The following is a 22,684-nucleotide window of genomic DNA, read 5'->3' as shown; positions in this document are numbered from 1 at the left end:
CACTAAAGTCAGATGAAAACAATACCTCCTTTAACAAAAGAATTGATTTGTATACATCCCTTTCTTAATTAATCATTTCATTCCCAACTATGTGGGCCTTTGATTTCAGTCATTCGGCTCAATAAATAACTTCATTTTAGAGACTTCCTTGATATTATTTAGCGCTCGATAAAATATAATTCTATATTAAAATAATTACTGAAACTGTAATTGATATATTAATATGCTACGATGATTAAATAAAACGAGATTAACCATAGTTAAATCATTAGCTGATAAAAACGGCGTTTTGTTGAGCTCTCGTGCACGAAAATTAACAAAATAAATCACCCAATTCTAGGCTCACCTTATCCCCTACATTTTCTACCGTTTTGTTTCTTGCAATATGGATTTGTTAGCGACACGCGAGCGAAAGCCAATTGACGATTGTTGGTTTGTTAACCTGCTGCATTGCGTTAAAACCATTTTTATACATTAATTTTTAGCAAAAAGGAAGGGATGTGATATGTTATTCAGTGAATATTTTTTATTGATTCTCAAATGAAAAAAAACTCGTACCAGACGACATAATTTTTGAGTGATACGGAACTATAACCGCTGCAACGGACCTACTACCACTATGTGCAAACAGAAAAAAAACATATAAATCAATAAAATTCTTTTCTTTTCTTTACTTATCTATTCGTTTTTTCACTTCTCTTCTCTTTACTTCTCTTTTCGTTTCTTTTCTTTTCTTTACTTCTCTATTCTTTTCTTCGCTTCTCTTTCTTCTCATTTCCCAGCTCCCCCCTCTCTCCGCAACGCCTCTACCCTCTATCGAGCAAGGGCAGTAGTTTGCCTGGACGCGGCGGAAGTGACCGAGAGGGACTGGGAAATACCAGATGCACCGAGACGTTGGGTTCGCCTAAGGCTATTGTAAACAAAAAAAATCCTTGCCATTGTAGAAGTTCTAAAACGCCAAAAAGATAAGTGCGAAAGAAACCTAAATCGAGCTGCTGAAACATAAACAAAATATGCAATGAGTATACTACTCCACTCCGGAGGTGGAATTTCTACTTCAATCTATCATCGAACTTGTCGAAAGTTGTAGCATGACCACGGAAGAAGAAAGGGTTTCGATGTCCGGGCGCGTTTTGCCAGCGTTTGGAGTTCCGATGTCAACAATGATACAACAGGGTGGTATTTCAGTAATTAGTGAATTTGATGTTTTTGAATACACACTTTTTTGGTGTATCTTAGATTGATTGCCTAGAATAGTTTACTTCGTCATTTCTAGGAATTTTCAAGTTTAAAGGCCTTAAACAAGTAGAATTCCAACGGCTGCGCACCATAAAACTGTAAGAAACTGGCATTTTAGCTAACTCGTGATCTCACATAAATAGAGCTACCGTCATTCATCCCTTTTTAAAGAAGAAAAGCCTTTCTAATTTCACTTCGATTTTATTAAAAAGAGATTGATATACATATTTTCCTAAAATTTTCGATTAGACATTTCACTTGCCAAATCTTTCCCAACGCTCCCAAAATACGTCCCCTATTCATTTTTTTTCTGAGGCAGATGACATTTGTTGTACGATTATCGCAAAAGGGCCGAAGGACACCTGAATATTTCGGACGCGTTAAAACGAAGCTCAATACTTCGTTATTTCCCGTACAATTTTGAACAGATATGTTTGTTTATCAGGCGCTTGAAAAATGGCCGGAAATTTTTTGGTTAAATTGTTAATTTAATGATTTTGCTCTTGGGAGTTTTGCCCTGGCATCTTCAAAGGTGGAAGAATTTGCTTATTTACACTTAAAATATGTTGTGCCCGAAAGCCGGACGGGAGTGTTAGAGAAAAGACGGACAGACAAGCTGTTGGATAATTAAATTCTTTTATAGATAATTAAGTGATAATTAATAAATGAGATAATTTATTGAACTTTGTTAATTAATTTACCATAGATTTACCCCACCCCCCGGAATTTCCAATCCCCTCAATGGGGGAAGGGGGGGAGAAGGATATTTTCTGGAACTACACATAAAGCATCCATCATATCAAGTAGCGACTCCAGACGATGATTTTGTTCGTAGACAAATTAAAAAGGAGCCGATAAGTACACTATGTCATGTGTGGCATCACAAGTCTTCATCGTCACATGTTGTCTTTTATACGCACCTGGACATTTGGCACGTCTAGTTTTTCTGTTATGTAACGAGTTCTTCCATACACGGGAGCAGTTATTGGCCTGTACAATTCAAGAATAATTTTATCTTTCGGAATGACCAGCATTCGTCTGTTCTTAGGCTCGTTTTTGTGATTTCAAAGTGGTGCACATTTGCGCTTTATGTTTGTTAATCAGTGAATTGGGTATCGAAGGATTTGACGGGCTGGCTACACCGTCTTTCCTCCCGTTGTTTTAAGCTTCAGATAACGACAAAAACAACTGATTTTTTATGTGTTATATTTAAAGAGCTATACTCAGCCCTTCCTTTGTTATTGTTTTCATTTCATATTGGAAGACAAATATGTGAAGCGATCTCGAAATAGCCATCTTCTTTTATCAAATTTAGTCAAAAATGTCGCTATACCTTCCCAACTCACCACTCTCGCACAATCTCACACGGTGTGAGAAAGCATCCATTCGCATCGGCTGACTTGGGGAAAGCTATTCTGATATTTTCGATTGCACTTAGATTATTTCTATAGTGAATGAAAACGCATAACAAAGTTGTTGACAGGACGCTTTAACTTAAAACTTTACTTAAATATCCTGCCATCCGGGCACTAATATTATTAGGACCATCTTGTGTCGTTTAGCACTTTTCCATATCTGCGTCAAGATAACCTTATATCACAATTAATCAAAGGCCGCCGATATAAGCCTTGAGCGACGTTTAAGAGCCTTAAAAAGTTCATTAGTCTTATTTTACCTTACAAGAATATTGAATTTTACTTGTTTGTTACTTCTTTTGGAACTAAGACGTCCGGCACTTAATGTTTCGACAGGGCTAAAACTCACATGACCGCGCTTTTTTACCGAATACAACGACTCAATGACTATGAATATGTTTTCTAGACACTCCCATACTCTTGTAGATTACTTAGTCTTCGATTATTTATTATTTGCCCTAAACATCGGTTTAGCTCCATGAAACAGCTATTCCGCCAAAGTGCAAAGGCATGCTGTGATGTTCAGGATGTTTTTGTTGGCAAAGGAAAGCGGGTTTTGCCATTCTCACGTAACTGATACGTTTTGTAGATTTTCTTGCGTTCTTATCCCATGTGGTATCACGTGGTACATATCACGTGGTACAACAAATCTCATTATACGTGACTGCTAGTAAGACGCTATTATTTGGACTTAGGCTAAGTGCAAAAGTCGTATTATCCATAAGCCGTATTCAATGCAAATACAAGCAGATGAAGATTCATTTACATGCATTTGCATTGAATACGGCTCATGGATAATACGACGTTTGAACTTAGCCTTAGCTGTTTGAACAGACTTTAAAGGAAATAATGGGTTACCCAACACAGTCAAGTTGGCCCCTTTCAAAAAAGAACCTTATCGATCACAACCTCGTACCCAAAGGCTTCTGGGTAACTTTTAGCTCGACACAATATTGGAAATTCCACTCAAGACGCTGGGGAGAAGGTGGAATCGAACAAACGACGCAAGCTAACGATGCAAAAATGATCATAATCTTGCCTTTTGTAGCAAGGCCATTATTTTGCCTTGGGTTACTATGCATAGATGCTGTAGAGTTATTTCCTTTTCCCAGAACATTCCCTTGTGTGAGGCCACAGCCATGTCAAGTCAAGTTTATTTACCATTGTAATCCTATTTTCGATTATATTTTGCGTCAAATCATATATTGCAATGGTTGGAGGACTCAAAATAACCCTATTAGGTTTTAGAAGCAGTTCCCCTATTGTATTTAACTCTTATTAGTATATAAAACTCTGGAACCTTGCAAGAAAAAGCGATTTGATTGGTTGAGAAACTCGCGATAAAACACAATATACACCTCCTAGGAGGTGGATATTTTCCTGCGCCCCAAACTTCAGCAAAATGGCGGGTGAATAGCCGATTTGCAAGTGTTTCCGAAGATAATAATTGTTCTAAAGCTCGTTTTATATACTAAAACAATTATACCATTTCCATTTCTACGGATGGTGGCTTTAAAAATTTCTACCTCTACTATCTACTATCCACCTCAATGGAAATGGTATAATTGGTAATGATATGTAATAGCTATTTTTAATTCAGGATGGGCCCACTCGGGGAACTATAGCACGCGTTGCGATTATCTGAGTTTATTTATATCTCTTCCAAACTATGGTCAAATCATCATACGATTTCAAGGCAAACAGTGGTTTGTCATCATAAGATATCAGGTCCTCAAGGGATTTATTCTGATAGGTCTGTTTTAAATATAAGAACCTACTAAGCTAAAATTCAAAAGGTTTTTGTATGATGGGTTACTCCAATGAAAATGAAACAAATTATGGGGCTTTAACATATAAATTCGCTAAACATTTTGCTGTTCCATAAAGATAAGATTACAGATACAACATATATACAGTAGGATATCTCTATAGCAAAATAGCTATGTAATCAGTCACACTTCAGTATTATGAATCCACTATTGATTAAGCAACTTGGAAAAAAAATATTTTAAAAAAAACTATTTTGCCTTAAATCATAGTTAGTACGTCAAAATAGAAGAACCCATTTTGCCAAACTTGAAAAAAACTAGGTTCTTACACGCTGGTTTTTACTATTTATAGGTTGCCAGATGTCTGAGAAAAATACTGCGTCACGTTCCAATTGTTCATGACTTATTGCGGAACTTTCGAAACAAAACTCAATTTCTGTCACTTAACTTCGTTGTATTAACCAGTAGATGATCGTGTTGAAACAACGCAGATATTGGTTGCTCAGATGATGTTTGGGTTCGACACCAATCATCAACACTTGTTTTCATTTATCATAACCCTTGCACATTTTTACACGTTTTGCTGCCTCATGACGTAACGTCTTTCCTCGTGCTGATCAGGCGTTCGATTTCTCTCGGCATGTATATTGTTGAAACACCAGAACAACGTCTTTGCGCTCTGCAGGATACCATTACGATCCATATGCTTAAGATGATCCATATGGCTCTTGCAATTGCACATGCTGACAATGGTTACATAACATAAACTAAGTACAACAGGACGAAGTTGTCTGAACTTAAGTACAACAGGACGCAGTTGTCCGAACTTGTTACCTCAAGGCGCATCCAATCTGTCCGTCGGGAGGCCCTCGCTTACTTTTCATGGATAGCTCTTTTTTATGATCTTAATCATACACCAGGTTTTCAAACGATGTATTATATAGAAATTACTATCAGAACTATCTGCGAGATCCAGAGGTACTACCTCAGCAAATAATGATCTATGGTTACTTAGAACAAACCTGAACATAAGACAAAATATTGATGTTGTGATCTGGCACGAAAAAGAACATCCGTACTCTTATACCATTCAACACTAAGCTACTGTCTGTTTTTTATGCTAGTGGCAGGCCCTTCTCTCCCGCTTGATCATATCTTCACTAAAAGAGGAGCCCGAGTCCCAGTCCTCCCCAGACGAGCCCGAGGACCTTCCACGTGACCTCGACCAACGTGACGCAAATAGATCAGTGACGTCAGAAAGTTCTTCTTTCATCTCCGACGCCCCACTTCCGGACGAAAGGTAAGTCAAGACCAGGAGGCCATAGTCATGTGACCCGATGTATTCCTGCCTTTATGGAAAGTTTGTATCGACATATCCACGCTTTAATTACGTAATGCTTGCGTCATATCATGCTTGCGTCATATCATGCTTGCTTCATATGCTTGTGTCATATCATGCTTGCGTCATATCATGCTTGCGTCATATGCTTGTGTCATATGCTTGCGTCATATCATGCTTGCGTCATATGCTTGCGTCATATCATGCTTGCGTCATATCATGCTTGTGTCATATCATGCTTGCGTCATATCATGCTTGCGTCATATGCTTGTGTCATATCATGCTTGCGTCATATCATGTTTGCGTCATATCATGCTTGCGTCATTTCATGCTTGCTCAGTACTGTTTTGTCCTTTTTGCGCCATGCTTTGCATTGTCTGTGTCTGTTCAATACAATGCCCTTGTGTATTGAATCTTGATGTATTTTTTTTAACTCAGTCGTTATTTCAAATGTCTCATCTATAGCGTTCACTCTGCCGGGAATGGGCAGCCCGACCCCCTGCAGCGCACGTTTTCGTACGAAGAGGACTTTGAAGAAGAGAATGTCCCACTCAACGAGACCGCCGCCTATAAAAAACTGATGTCTAGCGCCCAGTCCGACCCGGTCGACGACGTCAGTGTTATACTTGGGGAGTCTGGGCCCAAGAAGGGTGAGAGTGAGGATGATGATGACGTTGAGCGTACGCTTGCGAGGAGCATATCGCCGCCTCCGCTATCACCGAGACAGCGGTCACCTGTAAATGGCGGGAACAAGACGCCGGAGAACCGGAAACAGGTAATTAACGGACGTGCCTTTGCCTATCCCCTCGCGCCAAGTTTCACCCCCAGCCTCAGTGGCAAAAAGGGGGGAACCCTCGTGAGGGGTGGAGAGACTTCATGTGTGATTTGACTAATGCTCGATATCCACAGAGTCGCCAGAGACCCAAGCTCTCTCTGTTCGGCGGAGGAGAGGGAAGCCTGGGGCTTTCTTACGGCAGTGAGGAACTAGGCGATAGCTGGGGAGGGGAGGACAACGGACGACTATCGGCCTCTTGGAAGTCAGACGCAACCGAACCGACCCCTCGGACGGACCGAACAGACTCAGACAGCTCCGTGTCACCGCCGCTAACGCCTGATGACACTCCGGCTTATATTCCGTCCGCGGTGACCGAGGCAAAGAAACCAGTAACTTCCCAGCCCAAAGAGAAACCCGCAGCAAAAGTACCCAAGAAGCCAGGTTGGTGATAAACTGTCGTGTATATTCGTATTTGTTTTACTCATTTTTAATGGCAAAACTAAAAAAAAAAATTATCGTATCCTTCGAGACAACAGGGCCCTAGGAAGGCCCTGTAGGGAAATACCAGGAAAGTCCTGTATGGAAATACCAGGAAGGCCCTGAAGGGAAATACCAGAAAGGCCCTGTAGGGAAATACCAGGAAGGTCCTGTAGGGAAATACCAGGAAGGCCCTGTAGGGGATTACCCGGAAGGCCCTGTAGGGGATTACCCGGAAGGCCCTGTAGGGAAATAAACCAACTCGGGTTTGATTGGTGTGTTGTACGCCTCTGTAAAAGCAGGATAGCTCATAGTCGCAGGGTTAGTTTTTTTTTCTCCAGCTTGTTGTACGCCTCTGTAAAAGCAGGATAGCTCATAGTCGCAGGGTTAGTTTTTTTTTCTCCAGCTTGTTGTACGCCTCTGTAAAAGCAGGATAGCTCATAGTCGCAGGGTTAGTTTTTTTTTCTCCAGCTTGTTGTACGCCTCTGTCAAAGCAGAATAGCTCATAGTCGCAGGGTTAGTTTTTTTTTCTCCAGCTTGTTGTACGCCTCTGTCAAAGCAGAATAGCTCATAGTCGCAGGGTTAGTTTTTTTTCTCCAGCATGTTGTACGCCTCTGTAAAAGCAGGATAGCTCATAGTCGCAGGGTTAGTTTTTTTTCTCCAGCTTGTTGTACGCCTCTGTAAAAGCAGGATAGCTCATAGTCGCAGGGTTAGTTTTTTCTCCAGCTTGTTGTACGCCTCTGTAAAAGCAGGATAGCTCATAGTCGCAGGGTTAGTTTTTTTTCTCCAGCTTGTTGTAGTTCTTCTAACTATACCTGTCTAATTTCTAATTTCCTCTCAAGTAGTAAAATCAAACGAGAAGAACCTCGAACAACGCAAGACAAAATCATCATTATCACCGGCGATCACTCGAACTTTCCTTAAAGTATTTTTTTTTTGACCCCCATTAACTCGAATCTCGTAAGGAAGGTAAATCGTAAAATAAATAATCGATTAACTATATTAATTTTTCTCCTTATAAACCTGTGTTGTTCTGTTGTACATCATCTTTATCACCATCATCATCATTTGTGCACAATATATATTTTAGATGTAAAAACAATGTGATTGTTTTGTTTTTTTCTTGATTGAAGATTTCTGGAACCATTCGGACACTGAGTCGGAACCAGACCTCCAGCTGAGCACGGGCGGACAAGAAGCCGCCGATGACGATGATGATTTTGACTTCTATGGCTAAAGCCAGGCCAGGTTACCGGGCAATACTAGACCGGACAAATGTTTATGGCCGTTATGGGCGCGAAATCGTGTGTGGATCTCTGTGATGATGACTGTTCCTGGAAAAAGTGGACATAGCTTGCGTGACTTTTGTTCCTGAAAAAGTGTAACTGAAAAGAAGATATAGCTTGCTTGACTAATGTTCCTAAAGAGGTGAACATAGCTTGCGTTACTACTGTTCCAACAGAGGTGAACATAGCTTGCGTTACTACTGTTCCAACAGAGGTGGACATAGCTTGCGTTACTACTGTTCCAACAGAGGTGGACATAGCTTGCGTTACTACTGTTCCAACAGAGGTGAACATAGCTTGCGTTACTACTGTTCCAACAGAGGTGAACATAGCTTGCGTTACTACTGTTCCAACAGAGGTGGACATAGCTTGCGTTACTACTGTTCCAACAGAGGTGGACATAGCTTGCGTTACTACTGTTCCAACAGAGGTGGACATAGCTTGCTTTACTACTGTTCCAACAGAGGTGGACATAGCTTGCGTTACTACTGTTCCAACAGAGGTGGACATAGCTTGCGTTACTACTGTTCCAACAGAGGTGGACATAGCTTGCGTTACTACTGTTCCAACAGAGGTGGACATAGCTTGCGTTACTACTGTTCCTGAAGACGCAGACATAGCTTGCATGACTTCTGTAACTTAAAAAGTAGACATAGCTTGCGTGACTATTGTTCCTGGAAACGTGGACATAGCTTGCGTGACTTCTGTTTCTGGAAAAGTGGGCATAGCTTGCGTGACTACTATTCTTGAAGAGGTGGACATAGCTTGCGTGACCACTGTTCCTAAAAAGGTAAAAAGTTACTCACCTGCCAGTTGCGTGACTTCTTTTTCTTGAAGAGTGCACATAGCTTGCGTGACTACAGTTCTTGAAGAGTGCACATAGCTTGCGTGACTACAGTTCTTGAAGAGGTGGACATAGCTTGCGTGACTACTGCTTCTGTGGACTTAGCTTGCGGCTATATGAATTTTTAGTCAGACTTGAACAACCATTCCTTGACAAGTCTGATCTTGTCATAAAATAATTCCACGAGAGACTATGACCACTGCTATGTCCAACATTCCTACCGAGGAAGAGTTTTGGCACATTTTTTTACAGAAAATAGCTAGGGTGTACGACCCTGTTGGCAAAGCTTTTCCTTCAATTTGTTTTTTTTAGAATTTATGTATTTGCCGACTCGCATATCTGGGTTTTCGCTTTGTTCTTTTGTATTTGTAACGAACAGGCCCGTTCCCAGGATTGGCCGAGGGGGTGCGCAGTCATACGTATCAAATGGAAAAATCATAAATGACTCACTTTTTGGCCACCAAGGGGGGGGGTGCGCAGGGTGTACGCGCCTTACGAACCAAAACAACGAGTCGCTAAAACCGCGAATACGAGTACAACACTAGGGAAAGGCCTCTGTTAGCAGGGACGAGTACACTCTGTTTTTTTTATATAAAACGTCTAATTTTCAGTTGAGGCTAGGCCATATTTTAAGGCTTAAGATGTTCTTGAGTGCGCTTATAAAATATAGTACCCAGTGAATTATTAGGAGGAGAATTACACAAATGATCAATAGCAATATAATTGTTTTTTAATGAACACAAATTAACACTGCATTTTACAACACATAAGACTGAAAAACCAATATGTTGCTGATATCTGAGACTCGGCATGTTCTTAGCATGTTCTTAAAATTTGGTTAAATCTCAGCCTGGAAGTTCTTATAAAAAGGTTCTTATGAAAAAAAGAGTGTACACATGCCATCATACCTTCCATTTTATCCGATCAAGTATGTTTGTATGCTTCTCTACCATTTTAAGTCTGGATTTTTCTCACACAAGAATTAACACCGACATTGTTGTTTGCCACCGTTGTGATTACATTTTGAAAGAAGTGTTTATTGTAAGTAATTTTGGACGAAATGGATGAAGAATAAACGAGGTTTTGAAACGATCCCATTTTTTTTTTATTATTTAATCAGAAGAGTCCGATGGGTATAGTCTACACATCAAACAAACTCGTCCCATATATTTCTGGGTTTCCTTTATACTCCTGTACCCAGTATGCTTTGCGCGCCACATGTCACGCTCTCCTCTTTGAAATTTTCGTCTGTCACTCTGTCTGGTTCTAATAACTTGACTGGGGTTTTGGTTTACTACGGTTTATTATGTCAAAACGAGCCACCGAAGAAGCTGTAAGCGAATGCAGCGAACCAAAGAAAGCAAGTAAGCCCTTGGGCAAATCGATTAACATGATGGAATGGATAGATGAGAACTCCTCTTTGTTTGTCCCGCCAGTCTGCAACAAACTCATGTAAGAATTTATACCCCTCATTAAACTACTTGAAACGTTCTTTCATCCAAAGCTGCCATTTACTTTTTTAATTTCAGTATTTGATGTAGTTCGAAAGAGCTCCTGACTTGTTGTGATTGTGTCGATGTTGTTCTCATGTGATCTTTAGCGTTGTCTAAGAAGGTTAGCATAGGCTCCCCCCCCCCCCCCTCCCCCACTACCACCACACGTACACACTTCATAGATAGAAAGTGATGGGAAATAGGGTAAGATATATGCAATACCTTTTTGGGAGAGGGTTTGTAGTCATTATCAACCCTGGGGGCTTGGGGACAAATGAATAACATCACAAATGTGCTCTGAAAAAGTCATGTCAGTTTCTGGTTTGACACCTTTTCTCTTCTGTAGCAAGAAATTCCATGTATCAGCATGTGGCAAGCTGTATGGCAAAATGTGCGAAAACGAATATAAGTGATACCTAATGCTAGATTAAGATAATTTGATTTTTCAAGTTTTTTGGGTAATTGTTATCTTCATAGTTATTAGTACAAATGTACTCACTGAAGTGTACTGGCTTTGAAAGATGAAGGCTTATTTCAGATGACTGGTTGTTGGGTAGTTGCCTAGTTTGCACCCCGATGGGTAGGGGCATTTGACTGCAGTTTTGTCCCGAGGGGGTGGGGGCTTTTCTCTGTTTTGTACAGGGTCAAAGTCTAATTCCCCACCCTTCTCCGGGACCATGCGGGTGGGGGTATCAATTGACTTTATAAAAAAATAAGAGCTATTTTTTAAGTTAAGCTATGATTTGAATAAGGGCCCCTCCCAACCTTAAGGGAAAAAAAAGCCACTGAGGGGGCTAAAACAAGCATTTGCGATACCTCTACATGTGCTTTTACATGATTGATCTGATCAAACACCTTAGCGGACACTTAATCAGTTTGATCAAGGCTCTGATTGTTACTGTCATGTCATTACCACTTCATCTGTTATCATCTTAGTATTTATGAGCATGCCCGTACCCAGGATTTTTCTTGGGGGGGTGTGGAATCCGAAAAAGTGGACCTCATTTTTCTGGGGAGGGGGGGGGGGGGGGTTCTCTGATAAAAATCTCCACAGGACGTTTATTGTCGGATTTGGCTACATACTAGAGTGATCTAGCTGATGCTTTATAGTTTTGTTTACAAATGGGCCGTCTATTGAGAACCAAAAGTTTACCTTTGGCCGTTGTAGGGGGGTGCGTTCACCACCTGCACCCCCCCCACCCCCCCTGGGTACGGGCCTGATAAGTCAGTTGTTTGAAAAGCTGCAATGGATTAAGTCTTGACACGGTATTGTTTTCTGCTAATTGTGCAGGTATGGTGAAGGCCAGCTGAAGATTATGTTTGTTGGGGGGCCTAACACAAGGAAAGACTATCATCTTGAGGAAGGAGAGGAGGTAAATAATAATTGTAAGGAGTCAGAGGATACGGACCTTAATACTTCCAATCTGTACCAATATGCAATTCATCATAGGGAGATGATATTTAAAGCATTGCCTTTATAAATAACTTGATAACTAGAAACCTTGTCTGTCTGGTTTTTTTTAAATTTATTATTTTTGCTGAGATAAAAAATATTGAAGAAGATTGGGTGATCAAAATGCCATACATCCATTTTCTTTTGATTCATTTAGCAGCTAATCAAAATTCACCAACACAAATGTTTGTTAGTCATGTGCTGATGGGAATTCTGTGGTTGGGCCTGCTTTACAAGGTAATGCCATCGTACTGGAGCTTGGTAATGCACCATCTGTTTTGTCCATTTCAGTGGGTCATATTTTACATTTATTTAGCTTTGTAATGGAATATTTTTCGCCATTTAAATATTTAAAATATATATGACACATTCTAAGACAGGCATGTCAACAAGGGTTTCCTATACCCTTACATACTCTTTACCAGGCTTTCTTTTCTCTTTCAGTTGTTTTTCCAAGTTAAAGGGGACATGTGCCTCAAGGTGCTGGAAAAAGGCAAGCCGAAGGACATTATCATCAAAGAGGGCGAGGTCAGTCTGCTTGATGCAAAAGCACAAAAGATGTGATCAGTCTGACACATTTGTTTAGACTTAGCTGACTCTATTCAGAATCACATCCTTGGCCTTTTATGGGTTTTTATAACAATATTGTTTTTTTGCAAAAAGTCCAGCATGTTATGAAAGTATTAATGTTAAATTAATTTCTGTTGGGATATGTGATACTGACCAGGTACTAAGGACTGTGATAAAAATTCAGGAAAACTACAAATCTGCTACATATATCTGATGTGCTTATAGTGATTTTTTTTTTTTTTCAAAAAAAGTGCTTTCAGGAAAAGTGAAATAATTGGCCTATAGCTAGCAATAAATTTGTTGTTTATGTTGCAATAGCTTTATTTTGTTTTTCCAGATGTTTCTTCTTCCAAGTAGATTCAATCACTCACCGCAGAGATTTGAGAACACTGTTGGTCTGGTAAGTACATGCAAGAGCAGTAATACTCCATGCTCAGACTTTTAAAAGGCACATATTTACACTATTATGCCCTGTGGTTGTCCCTTGACATTAATGCTTATCAGTTCCTATCAGTCCTCTTTGTACTGCTATTACTGACAGCACTTAATAATAACAGACCCCTGAATACTGGTTTGTTACTGGTTTGTTACTGGAAGTTAGTTAGAACGAACATATTAAGAATGTGTGGATACCCTCAGCACTCAGCTTGGATTGGTTGACACTTGGTAGCCATGTGGCTTCTAAAAGCCTTGCATTTTTTTCTAATTAGAATGCTGTTTTCCAAATAAGCTTGAATTGCACAATAACTACTCTGTTATTTATCTAGCACATAGTATATAAAATGTGATATTGCACCCTTACAGGTTATAGAAAGGGAAAGATTGCCTGAGGAGATAGATGGATTGAGGTCAGTCTGACATCTCACAACTATTATCTAAAAAGTGGTATGTTTGTTTTGGAAGCATAATGCTTAAGTTCCAAATGCTTCTTTTTAAATTATTTCCAAATAGATCCTTTATTTTGTCTCATAGATACTTTTGTGAAGATGGTGTCACAGTCCTATGGGAAAAGTTTTTTCACTGCACAGATCTTACACAGATAGCTCCTGTTATCAAAGAGTAGGTGGTTTTACCCAGGTTGATTTAGATACATATCTTGATTGTTAATTTGGAATTTTATTGAATCTGAACAGTAAAAAAAAACCTTTGAAAGTATTTAAACATTGTTGAAACTGTATGCAGGCATATAATTTACAATTCCTGTTAGAATGTTTGATGTGAGCAATAGAACGTAATTAAAAAAATGGTATATAGAAACTGGTGAACTCTACATACTTTTGATAAAAAGTACAACAAAACAACATCTCAGCAACAACCCTCGCCACAGGTATGTAACAATGCTTAACAAAACTTTTCTGTTCTTCTTTTAAGGTTCTTTGAGTCTGAAGAACACAAGACAGGAAAACCAAGTAAGCAATTACAGTATGAATAGTTATTGGAAATTCAACACAAACCCAATTGCCCCAAGGAGAGAATTTACGTAGCTACGTATAAACATGAGTGGGGTCTGACATAATATTTCCACTCCCCAAAAATACCGAGTATAGAAACATACTAACCCCCAGAAAACATTACCTGTAAAGTTTTTATCCCCCAAAAATTATCAATGTACTTTATCCAAAAAATCACTTGCTAACTGTACTAGAACTTTTTTGGTGGCCACATTAGCACACATTGCATTATAGTAAAGGTACAGATTCATATTGTTTTAAAATTACTGTTCATAGGCAAAGAATCGAGCTGTTCTATTAATGTGGATACAGAGACAGAGCTGATGGAACCATTTCCACTCAAGCAGGTAGGCGCCATCTTATGCAAGTGTAAAATTCTGAAAACAAAAATAAGACCATACTTTCTCATTCTTACTCTTTGTTTATCCCCTTGCTGTGGATATAGAATTATTGTAATTTTTTTTATCTTTGTATTTTTATGTAAGATTATTATGGCAACATAAAGCGGAAAGAGGTCAATGGGAAATGATGTCATATGTTTCTTAAAATATGGTAAAATTGTTGCTTGTTTAAAATGGAGGTATTGTAGTTCAACTAATGTGTGACATACACTAATAAGAAATCACTTTTTAAAAACTTACCTCAAAATAAACAAACTTGGTTAATGCCATCAGCACTATAGAGTGAAAAAAAATTATTTCAATGGAAAAGTAACCTCTCTGACATAGACATTTTCAGGCTGATTCATAAGCGCTGAATAAAGTTGCTATTTGTTATTATTGTTTTGCTTCAAAAAACCGAAGCATGCTCAAAATTGATACCCAAAATGTCAGGTGATCGTTACACACAGACTTCCTCAAAAATAATCATGCTGTTCATTTTCCAGTGGTTGAAGGACAATAAGGATAGCTACAGGTCAGGCAGCATGGCCATCTTTGAAAAGGGAGAGTTTAAGGTAACTAATGTCAGTTCCGATAAATATTAGAAAGTAAGCACAGCATACTAGCATATTTAAGCTCAACATCATTGGCAAACACAACAAGGGCAAGGGGGAGGAGGAGGACACCCTGCAGCACCTTCTTCTGCCCTGTCTCGTGCCACAATGCACTGACCTCGACGCCCTGGGTTGTCCAGGGTGACACAATTGCAATAAGAGTGTGAACCGAGCACATGTGCTATATTAGTGTGAAGAACTGCCACACAAGTGTTAAATGGCAAATGTTAGTGCAACATAAGTAAGAAGTGGGCCAATGTATACGCAATACAACTTTTCTTGTGATATTGTGGTTGCTTTTACATGTGTATGGTTCCCCTGTTGTCCTTGTTCATATCTTATCTTGTGATATTTTGGTCGCTTTCTGCAGGTGCACGGGTCCCCTGTTGTCCTTGTTCACATCTTGTCTTGTGATATTGTGGTCGCTTTCTACATGTGTATGGTTCCCCTGTTGTCCTTGTTCATATCTTGTCTTGTGATATTGTGGTCACTTTCTGGAGGTGCATGGGTCCCCTGTTGTCCTTGTTCACTTCTTGTCTTGTGATATTGTTGTCGCTTTCTACATGTGTATGGGTTCCCTGTTGTCCTTGTTCATATCTTGTCTTGTGATATTTTGGTCGCTTTGTGCAGGTGCACGGGTCCCCTGTTGTCCTTGTTCATATCTTGTCTTGTGATATTGTGGTCACTTTCTACATGTGTATGGGTTCCCTGTTGTCCTTGTTCATATCTTGTCTTGTGATATTGTGGTCACTTTCTAAATGTGTATGGGTTCCCTGTTGTCCTTGTTCATATCTTGTCTTGTGATATTGTGGTCACTTTCTAAATGTGTATGGGTTCCCTGTTGTCCTTGTTCACTTCTTGTCTTGTGATATTGTGGTCACTTTCTAAATGTGTATGGGTTCCCTGTTGTCCTTGTTCATATCTTGTCTTGTGATATTGTGGTCACTTTCTACATGTGTATGGTTCCCCTGTTGTCCTTGTTCATATCTTGTCTTGTGATATTGTGGTCGCTTTCTACAGGTGCATGGGTCCCCTGTTGTCCTTGTTCACTTCTTGTCTTGTGATATTGTGGTCACTTTCTACAGGTGCACGGGTCCCCTGTTGTCCTTGTTCACATCTTGTCTTGTGATATTGTGGTCACTTTCTGCAGGTGCACGGGTCCCCTGTTGTCCTTGTTCATATCTTGTCTTGTGATATTGTGGTCACTTTCTAAATGTGTATGGGTCCCCTGTTGTCCTTGTTCACAACTTGTCTTGTGATATTGTGGTCACTTTGTGCAGGTGCATGGGTTCCCTGTTGTCCTTGTTCATATCTTGTCTTGTGATATTATGGTCGCTTTGTGCAGGTGCATGGGTTCCCTGTTGTCCTTGTTCATATCTTGTCTGGTGATATTGTGGTCGCTTTCTACAGGTGCACGGGTCCCCTGTTGTCCTTGTTCACATCTTGTCTTGTGATATTGTGGTCACTTTCTGCAGGTGCACGGGTCCCCTGTTGTCCTTGTTCACTTCTTGTCTTGTGATATTGTGGTCACTTTCTAAATGTGTATGGGTTCCCTGTTGTCCTTGTTCATATCTTGTCTTGTGATATTGTGGTCACTTTCTACATGTGTCTGGTTCCCCTGTTGTCCTTGTTCATATCTTGTCTTGTGATATTGTGGTCGCTTTCTACAGGTGCATGGGTCCCCTGTTGTCCTTGTTCACATCTTGTCTTGTGATATTGTGGTCACTTTCTACAGGTGCACGGGTCCCCTGTTGTCCTTGTTCACATCTTGTCTTGTGATATTGTGGTCACTTTCTGCAGGTGCACGGGTCCCCTGTTGTCCTTGTTCATATCTTGTCTTGTGATATTGTGGTCACTTTCTAAATGTGTATGGGTCCCCTGTTGTCCTTGTTCACAACTTGTCTTGTGATATTGTGGTCACTTTGTGCAGGTGCATGGGTTCCCTGATGTCCTTGTTCATATCTTGTCTTGTGATATTATGGTCGCTTTGTGCAGGTGCATGGGTTCCCTGTTGTCCTTGTTCATATCTTGTCTGGTGATATTGTGGTCGCTTTCTGCAGGTGCACGGGTCCCCTGTTGTCCTTGTTCACATCTTGTCTTGTGATATTTTGGTCGCTTTCTACATGTGTATGGGTCCCCTGTTGTCCTTGTTCATATCTTGTCTTGTGATATTGTGGTCGCTTTCTACATGTGTATGGTTCCCCTGTTGTCCTTGTTCACATCTTGTCTTGTGATATTGTGGTCGCTTTCTGCAGGTGCATGGGTCCCCTGTTGTCCTTGTTCACATCTTGTCTTGTGATATTGTGGTCGCTTTCTGCAGGTGCATGGGTCCCCTGTTGTCCTTGTTCATATCTTGTCTTGTGATATTGTGGTCGCTTTTTGCAGGTGCACGGGTCCCCTGTTGTCCTTGTTCACAACTTGTCTTGTGATATTATGGTCGCTTTGTGCAGGTGCATGGGTTCCCTGTTGTCCTTGTTCATATCTTGTCTGGTGATATTATGGTCGCTTTGTGCAGGTGCATGGGTTCCCTGTTGTCCTTGTTCATATCTTGTCTGGTGATATTGTGGTCGCTTTCTGCAGGTGCATGGGTTCCCTGTTGTCCTTGTTCATATCTTGTCTGGTGATATTGTGGTCACTTTCTGCAGGTGCACGGGTCCCCTGTTGTCCTTGTTCACATCTTGTCTGGTGATATTGTGGTCGCTTTCTGCAGGTGCATGGTTCCCCTGTTGTCCTTGTTCATATCTTGTCTTGTGATATTGTGGTCGCTTTCTGCAGGTGCACGGGTCCCCTGTTGTCCTTGTTCACATCTTGTCTTGTGATATTGTGGTCGCTTTCTGGAGGTGCATGGGTCCCCTGTTGTCCTTGTTCATATCTTGTCTTGTGATATAGTGGTCGCTTTCTGCAGGTGCACCGGTCCCCTGTTGTCCTTGTTCACATCTTGTCTTGTGATATTGTGGTCGCTTTCTGCAGGTGCATGGGTCCCCTGTTGTCCTTGTTCACATCTTGTCTTGTAATATTGTGGTCGCTTTTTGCAGGTGCATGGTTCCCTGTTGTCCTTGTTCACATCTTGTCTTGTGATATTTTGGTCGCTTTCTACAGGTGCATGGTTCCCCTGTTGTCCTTGTTCACATCTTGTCTTGTGATATTGTGGTCGCTTTCTGCAGGTGCATGGGTCCCCTGTTGTCCTTGTTCACTTCTTTCTTGTGATATTGTGGTCACTTTCTACATGTGTATGGTTCCCCTGTTGTCCTTGTTCACATCTTGTCTTGTGATATTTTTGTCGCTTTCTACAGGTGCATGGGTCCCCTGTTGTCCTTGTTCATATCTTGTCTTGTAATATTGTGGTCGCTTTCTGCAGGTGCATGGGTCCCCTGTTGTCCTTGTTCACATCTTGTCTTGTGATATTGTGGTCGCTTTCTGCAGGTGCATGGGTCCCCTGTTGTCCTTGTTCACATCTTGTCTTGTGATATTGTGGTCGCTTTCTGCAGGTGCATGGTTCCCCTGTTGTCCTTGTTCACTTCTTGTCTTGTGATATTGTGGTCGCTTTCTGCAGGTGCATGGGTCCCCTGTTGTCCTTGTTCATATCTTGTCTTGTGATATTGTGGTCGCTTTCTGCAGGTGCATGGGTCCCCTGTTGTCCTTGTTCATATCTTGTCTGGTGATATTGTGGTCGCTTTCTGCAGGTGCATGGTTCCCCTGTTGTCCTTGTTCATATCTTGTCTGGTGATATTGTGTTCGCTTTCTGCAGGTGCATGCCCACGGATCAGGGGAGCAAGAAGGACATTCCCAGGGCGAGATGTGGTTCTGGCAGTTGGTATGGAAATAACTTAGTGCTAACCCAACCTAACTTTACCCAAGGTTCCGCCTGTACAAAGCCAGCATTGGTGGCGAATTTTCGCTTGACTGACTATAGGACAAAGGAAATGTCAAAATGGGAAATGGACATTTCCTTTGTCCTGTGGTCAGTCGAGCAAGAACTCGCCAACAATGCTGGCAGGTGCTGGCGCAGTTTGCACGGGTCTTAACTTCCTCTTGCCAATTTTTTTTTAATACAAAAGCTTAATTTATTAATAGAAATGTCCTTGCGCTTTATAGTCAGTATATAAGTAAACATCAACAGATTGTGAATACTTTTTTATCATTAATATATTTCAATGTTACATTTTAGCGATACTTCCTTTTAGCTTGAATTCTCGACATCAGCCCGTGAGTATAAATTATAAAAAGATGAATATATACTTTTTGTTCCAGGAGGGGAAAGCCACCGTAAACGTCGATGAAATTACCAGGGAATTGAACAAGAATGATGTTCTCATGATTACTGCAGGCTCGGAGTAAGTTAAACAATGACGAAAATGACTGTGTTGGTGAATTTTAGAATTTGAGCACTTCTGAGAAAAATTAAAGCATGTGATATCGTTCTGAAGAGGGCGAGGCTGAATTCCCGTTTTCCCGCCGCTTTTGTTCCACGATCTCGTCAGCATGCTCGAAGATCCAACGTATCTTGCGGGCGCTCCTGGAGCATGTCGCAATAGGAAACTTACGCTAAGAGATCACGTGACTGTTTGGGTGGCAAACCCCCCGGGAGGTGGGACTCTCCAGAAAAATAGACGTGGTCACTCGACCTATCTTTTAGGGTATAAAATTCTTACCAACTGTTATCTCTTAGGGGGTGTTCTAGGATTCTTCCGATTCTGCTATCTTTTAGGGGTTTTCACGCCCGAGGAGGAGTATTTTTCCGATTCTGCTATCTTTTAGGGTGCCTCGCGCTAAATGGTGGCCCAATCGCTCGAAACGTATTTTACAATAAACCACAAGTCAACTGATTGGTTTATACTTCCGGCTTTATTGTCGGCTAGATGGCAGTATCTCAAGATCGCAATAAAATTCAGGAAAACTGAAAGCCAATTAATCCCCCATTTTCCTAACCCTGGATTAAGCAAGTGAAAAACTGGTTTGATGAGTAAAATTCACACAGGATACCCAGTAGATCAATAGAGAGCAACTCAAATTTAACTTTGGTGGTTTAATTTTCACAGAGAATCCCCCACACACCTCTACATCGCCTGTAATTACCTCCATATCATTGCCAAAAATGTGATTTGCAGGATTCGAGTTGGTGCGTGACACTAGCGAGACAGATTCATTTCAAATTTAAATTTCATGTAACTTTCTGTCTGTCCCAGCACAATTTTCGAGTCATCATCAAAACGAAGGTCGCATAACAAAGCGAAATCTTAGGACATTTGGTCCCTACATTGTTTTTGTGTAACGTCTTTTTTATCGGCAACTTAATTTTATGAAACTTTAGTTCTACTACAAAGTTAGGTAGGCCTGTTTTACGCCATCTAAACCGTATGTTAGCGAGTTAACTCACCTCGCGAGCAGGGTTAGATTTTACCTCTAAACTAACCCAGAGTTAGCGCTAACCGCGTTTCGGTAACATATCTAAGCCGAGCACAAAAATTTAATCGTGGGTTTGGGCAAATTTAACCCTGGGCTAGCGCTAATTGGCTTTTCAGGAACCGGCCCTAAAAGCAAAGAAAAACTAGCTCTCACTACCACGCCGTGGGTATTGAGTGGTTAATATTCTCTTTATACACTTAACAACAAATGGAAGGAACCACCCTGAGCTCGCACGTCAATCACCAAAGTTTTCTCTCTTTTTTTGTCTTTTTCAGCTTCAGAGTCAAGCGTGAGGAAGGTTCCGTTGGTTTAAGCATCACCGTTGACTCATTGGCTAACAAGTAACCATGACAACAACAAAAACATCGTACGGAATGTCTCATGCCGGTCCCTATAGCAACTCGATATTATGAGTGGCATTCGCCGGCGCAAATCACTCACAGCAGAGAAGTTATTCACTTTAATTTTGTTATTGTTTTGTCGAATTTTTACCCTGCCAAGCAGTTAGGATTTGTATTAACCGATGTCAGTAGAAACCATTTTACCGGTTATTTATTAGTTTGTGTCGTCGTACAAAAATCGGGGCATTTGATGTCGATTTTGTAGTAATGCACAATAAATAAATAAATGCACAATAAATTGCAGAATATTTTTATTTCCATTTTTGTATTCCTTAAAACACATGAGTTTTGTTTATTCTAGTTTTTCATTTAATTATTAGAACAAAACCATAATGACTTTACTTTCCTGTTTTACGACAATCTAACTTAGATTATCAGGCTTTTGATGTTTTTCCTCTGTCTAATTCGCGAATTTGTTTGCTTTTGAATAATGTTTTTGCATCCGCTCGTGCAAATCGATTAAAATCTACAGATAGCATAATCGAGAAATTGAAAACAATATGGGCTTCAGCATTTGTTAGATGACATTGCTCGTTTAGGCGATTAGGTATTTATTGTGATAAGTAAGTGATTAATTAAAATGTGAATTTTGCTTATTAGAAATGCTCAATATCATTTTGGATTAATGGGAAAGTTTTTTTTTCTCATTATTACTTTAGTATTAAATTTGGGTGCATATAGGAAGTGCGGCACGCTTGAACTTTGCGAAATCTTCAGTATCTAATGCATTTGAAATATTTGACTCGCTTATCTAATTCTCTTTTTTTAACCTTGCTATAAATTATCCTTGCTGAATGTTTTTATCTCAAAGTAAACAATGACACGTTGTCTTTTTCATAAAATAAAGTTATCTTCGCTACCAGCCTTTGGGAATTCTAATTCGGACAAATCGTCCTTAGAGGTGGCGTTATTTTCCTTACATTTTGCATGATATTCTCCCAACGTGTTATCCGCTTCTTGGCAAGTCTTGTTCGACAAAATGCAGGGAATATCCTCAGAAAGCACTGCGCTTTTTCGCGAGTGTTTCTTTCGCTTATCCGGCGGTGGGATCAATTCTTTCATGGCTACAACGTTCGCTTTCATTCTTGTGGAAGCCACGGAACAATATTCCACCATTGTGATATCCCGAACACGCCTGTGTCTTCTGTAAGCACAGCACAGAATGAAGAAGAAAACGAGAATGACTGCGATACAGAAAATCACCGAGACGGCAGCCCAAAGTTCCTGCCCGACTTTAGGCACAGTTCCTTGGCTATCAGACATAGTCCTCAAATGCAGACTTCACTTGAATAGAAACATCTTTACCTGCAATCCAGATGCGATAAGGCGATCGTGCACAATCTAACAATCTTCGCCTGGCGGAAAGACCTGTGATGTGTGAAAGGTACTTCGCCTTTTTTTACTTCCCAGTGCGCCCAGCCTTGGTTTTCTTTTTGGTTGAGATTTCTCTTTGCTTTAAAGTAAGATTATATACGCCGTCTACTCACCGCTCCGACTTTAGGGGAAAGCCGAGAGCAACTCATGTAAATCCCTTTTCACGCCTACTTTGTGATATTTCTTATCACAAGTCTCGTTTGTACGGGTGACCACCGTCTTATTCTAAAAACCGCGAGTCAATTAAAGGCCTCTATACATCCCACCATTGAAAATGCGAAGAAAAAGCCTTGTGTTTGAATTAAGTACTTCAGTTCTTCTCGTTATGAACCTTTTAGAACGTCATTAGTTCAGTGCCCTCATCCTCGCTCTGCTTGTACAGATTATTTGTAATGATC

At 40.5% G+C, this 22,684-nt stretch overlaps 2 protein-coding genes across 4 annotated transcripts in view; both read left to right on the top strand.

The window, feature by feature from the left end:
• The window catches only part of LOC5520708, a 30,802-nt gene extending 20,566 nt beyond the window's left edge, over positions 1 to 10,236 (top strand). For both annotated transcript variants that reach the window (XM_032365966.2, XM_048730521.1), the window contains exons 9-12: positions 5,548 to 5,723; positions 6,228 to 6,537; positions 6,672 to 6,978; positions 8,148 to 10,236. In XM_032365966.2, coding sequence (XP_032221857.2) covers positions 5,548 to 5,723; positions 6,228 to 6,537; positions 6,672 to 6,978; positions 8,148 to 8,251 — 897 coding nt within the window. In that variant the 3' untranslated portion in view covers positions 8,252 to 10,236. The remainder of the gene's footprint in view (positions 1 to 5,547; positions 5,724 to 6,227; positions 6,538 to 6,671; positions 6,979 to 8,147) is intronic.
• A 113-nt stretch (positions 10,237 to 10,349) lies between these two features.
• On the top strand, positions 10,350 to 21,166 carry LOC5520803 (3-hydroxyanthranilate 3,4-dioxygenase). Of its 2 annotated transcripts, none has more exons than XM_001640580.3 (12): positions 10,350 to 10,596; positions 11,929 to 12,010; positions 12,535 to 12,618; positions 12,998 to 13,060; positions 13,465 to 13,508; positions 13,633 to 13,719; positions 14,032 to 14,069; positions 14,388 to 14,458; positions 14,998 to 15,066; positions 18,854 to 18,919; positions 19,357 to 19,439; positions 20,787 to 21,166. In XM_001640580.3, the coding sequence occupies exons 1-12, from the start codon at positions 10,451 to 10,453 to the stop codon at positions 20,854 to 20,856; spliced, it is 903 nt and encodes a 300-aa protein (XP_001640630.2). In that variant the 5' UTR covers positions 10,350 to 10,450; the 3' UTR covers positions 20,857 to 21,166. The 2 variants fall into 2 exon arrangements, with proteins under 2 accessions (XP_001640630.2, XP_032221859.1); XM_032365968.1 differs by lacking the exon at positions 10,350 to 10,596 and adding an exon at positions 12,248 to 12,327.
• Positions 21,167 to 22,684: the final 1,518 nt, after the last annotated feature.

This window comes from Nematostella vectensis, chromosome 7 (assembly GCF_932526225.1).
Source record: "Nematostella vectensis chromosome 7, jaNemVect1.1, whole genome shotgun sequence".
NCBI lineage: Eukaryota > Metazoa > Cnidaria > Anthozoa > Actiniaria > Edwardsiidae > Nematostella > Nematostella vectensis.
This window is presented reverse-complemented; position numbering and strand designations above follow the sequence as displayed.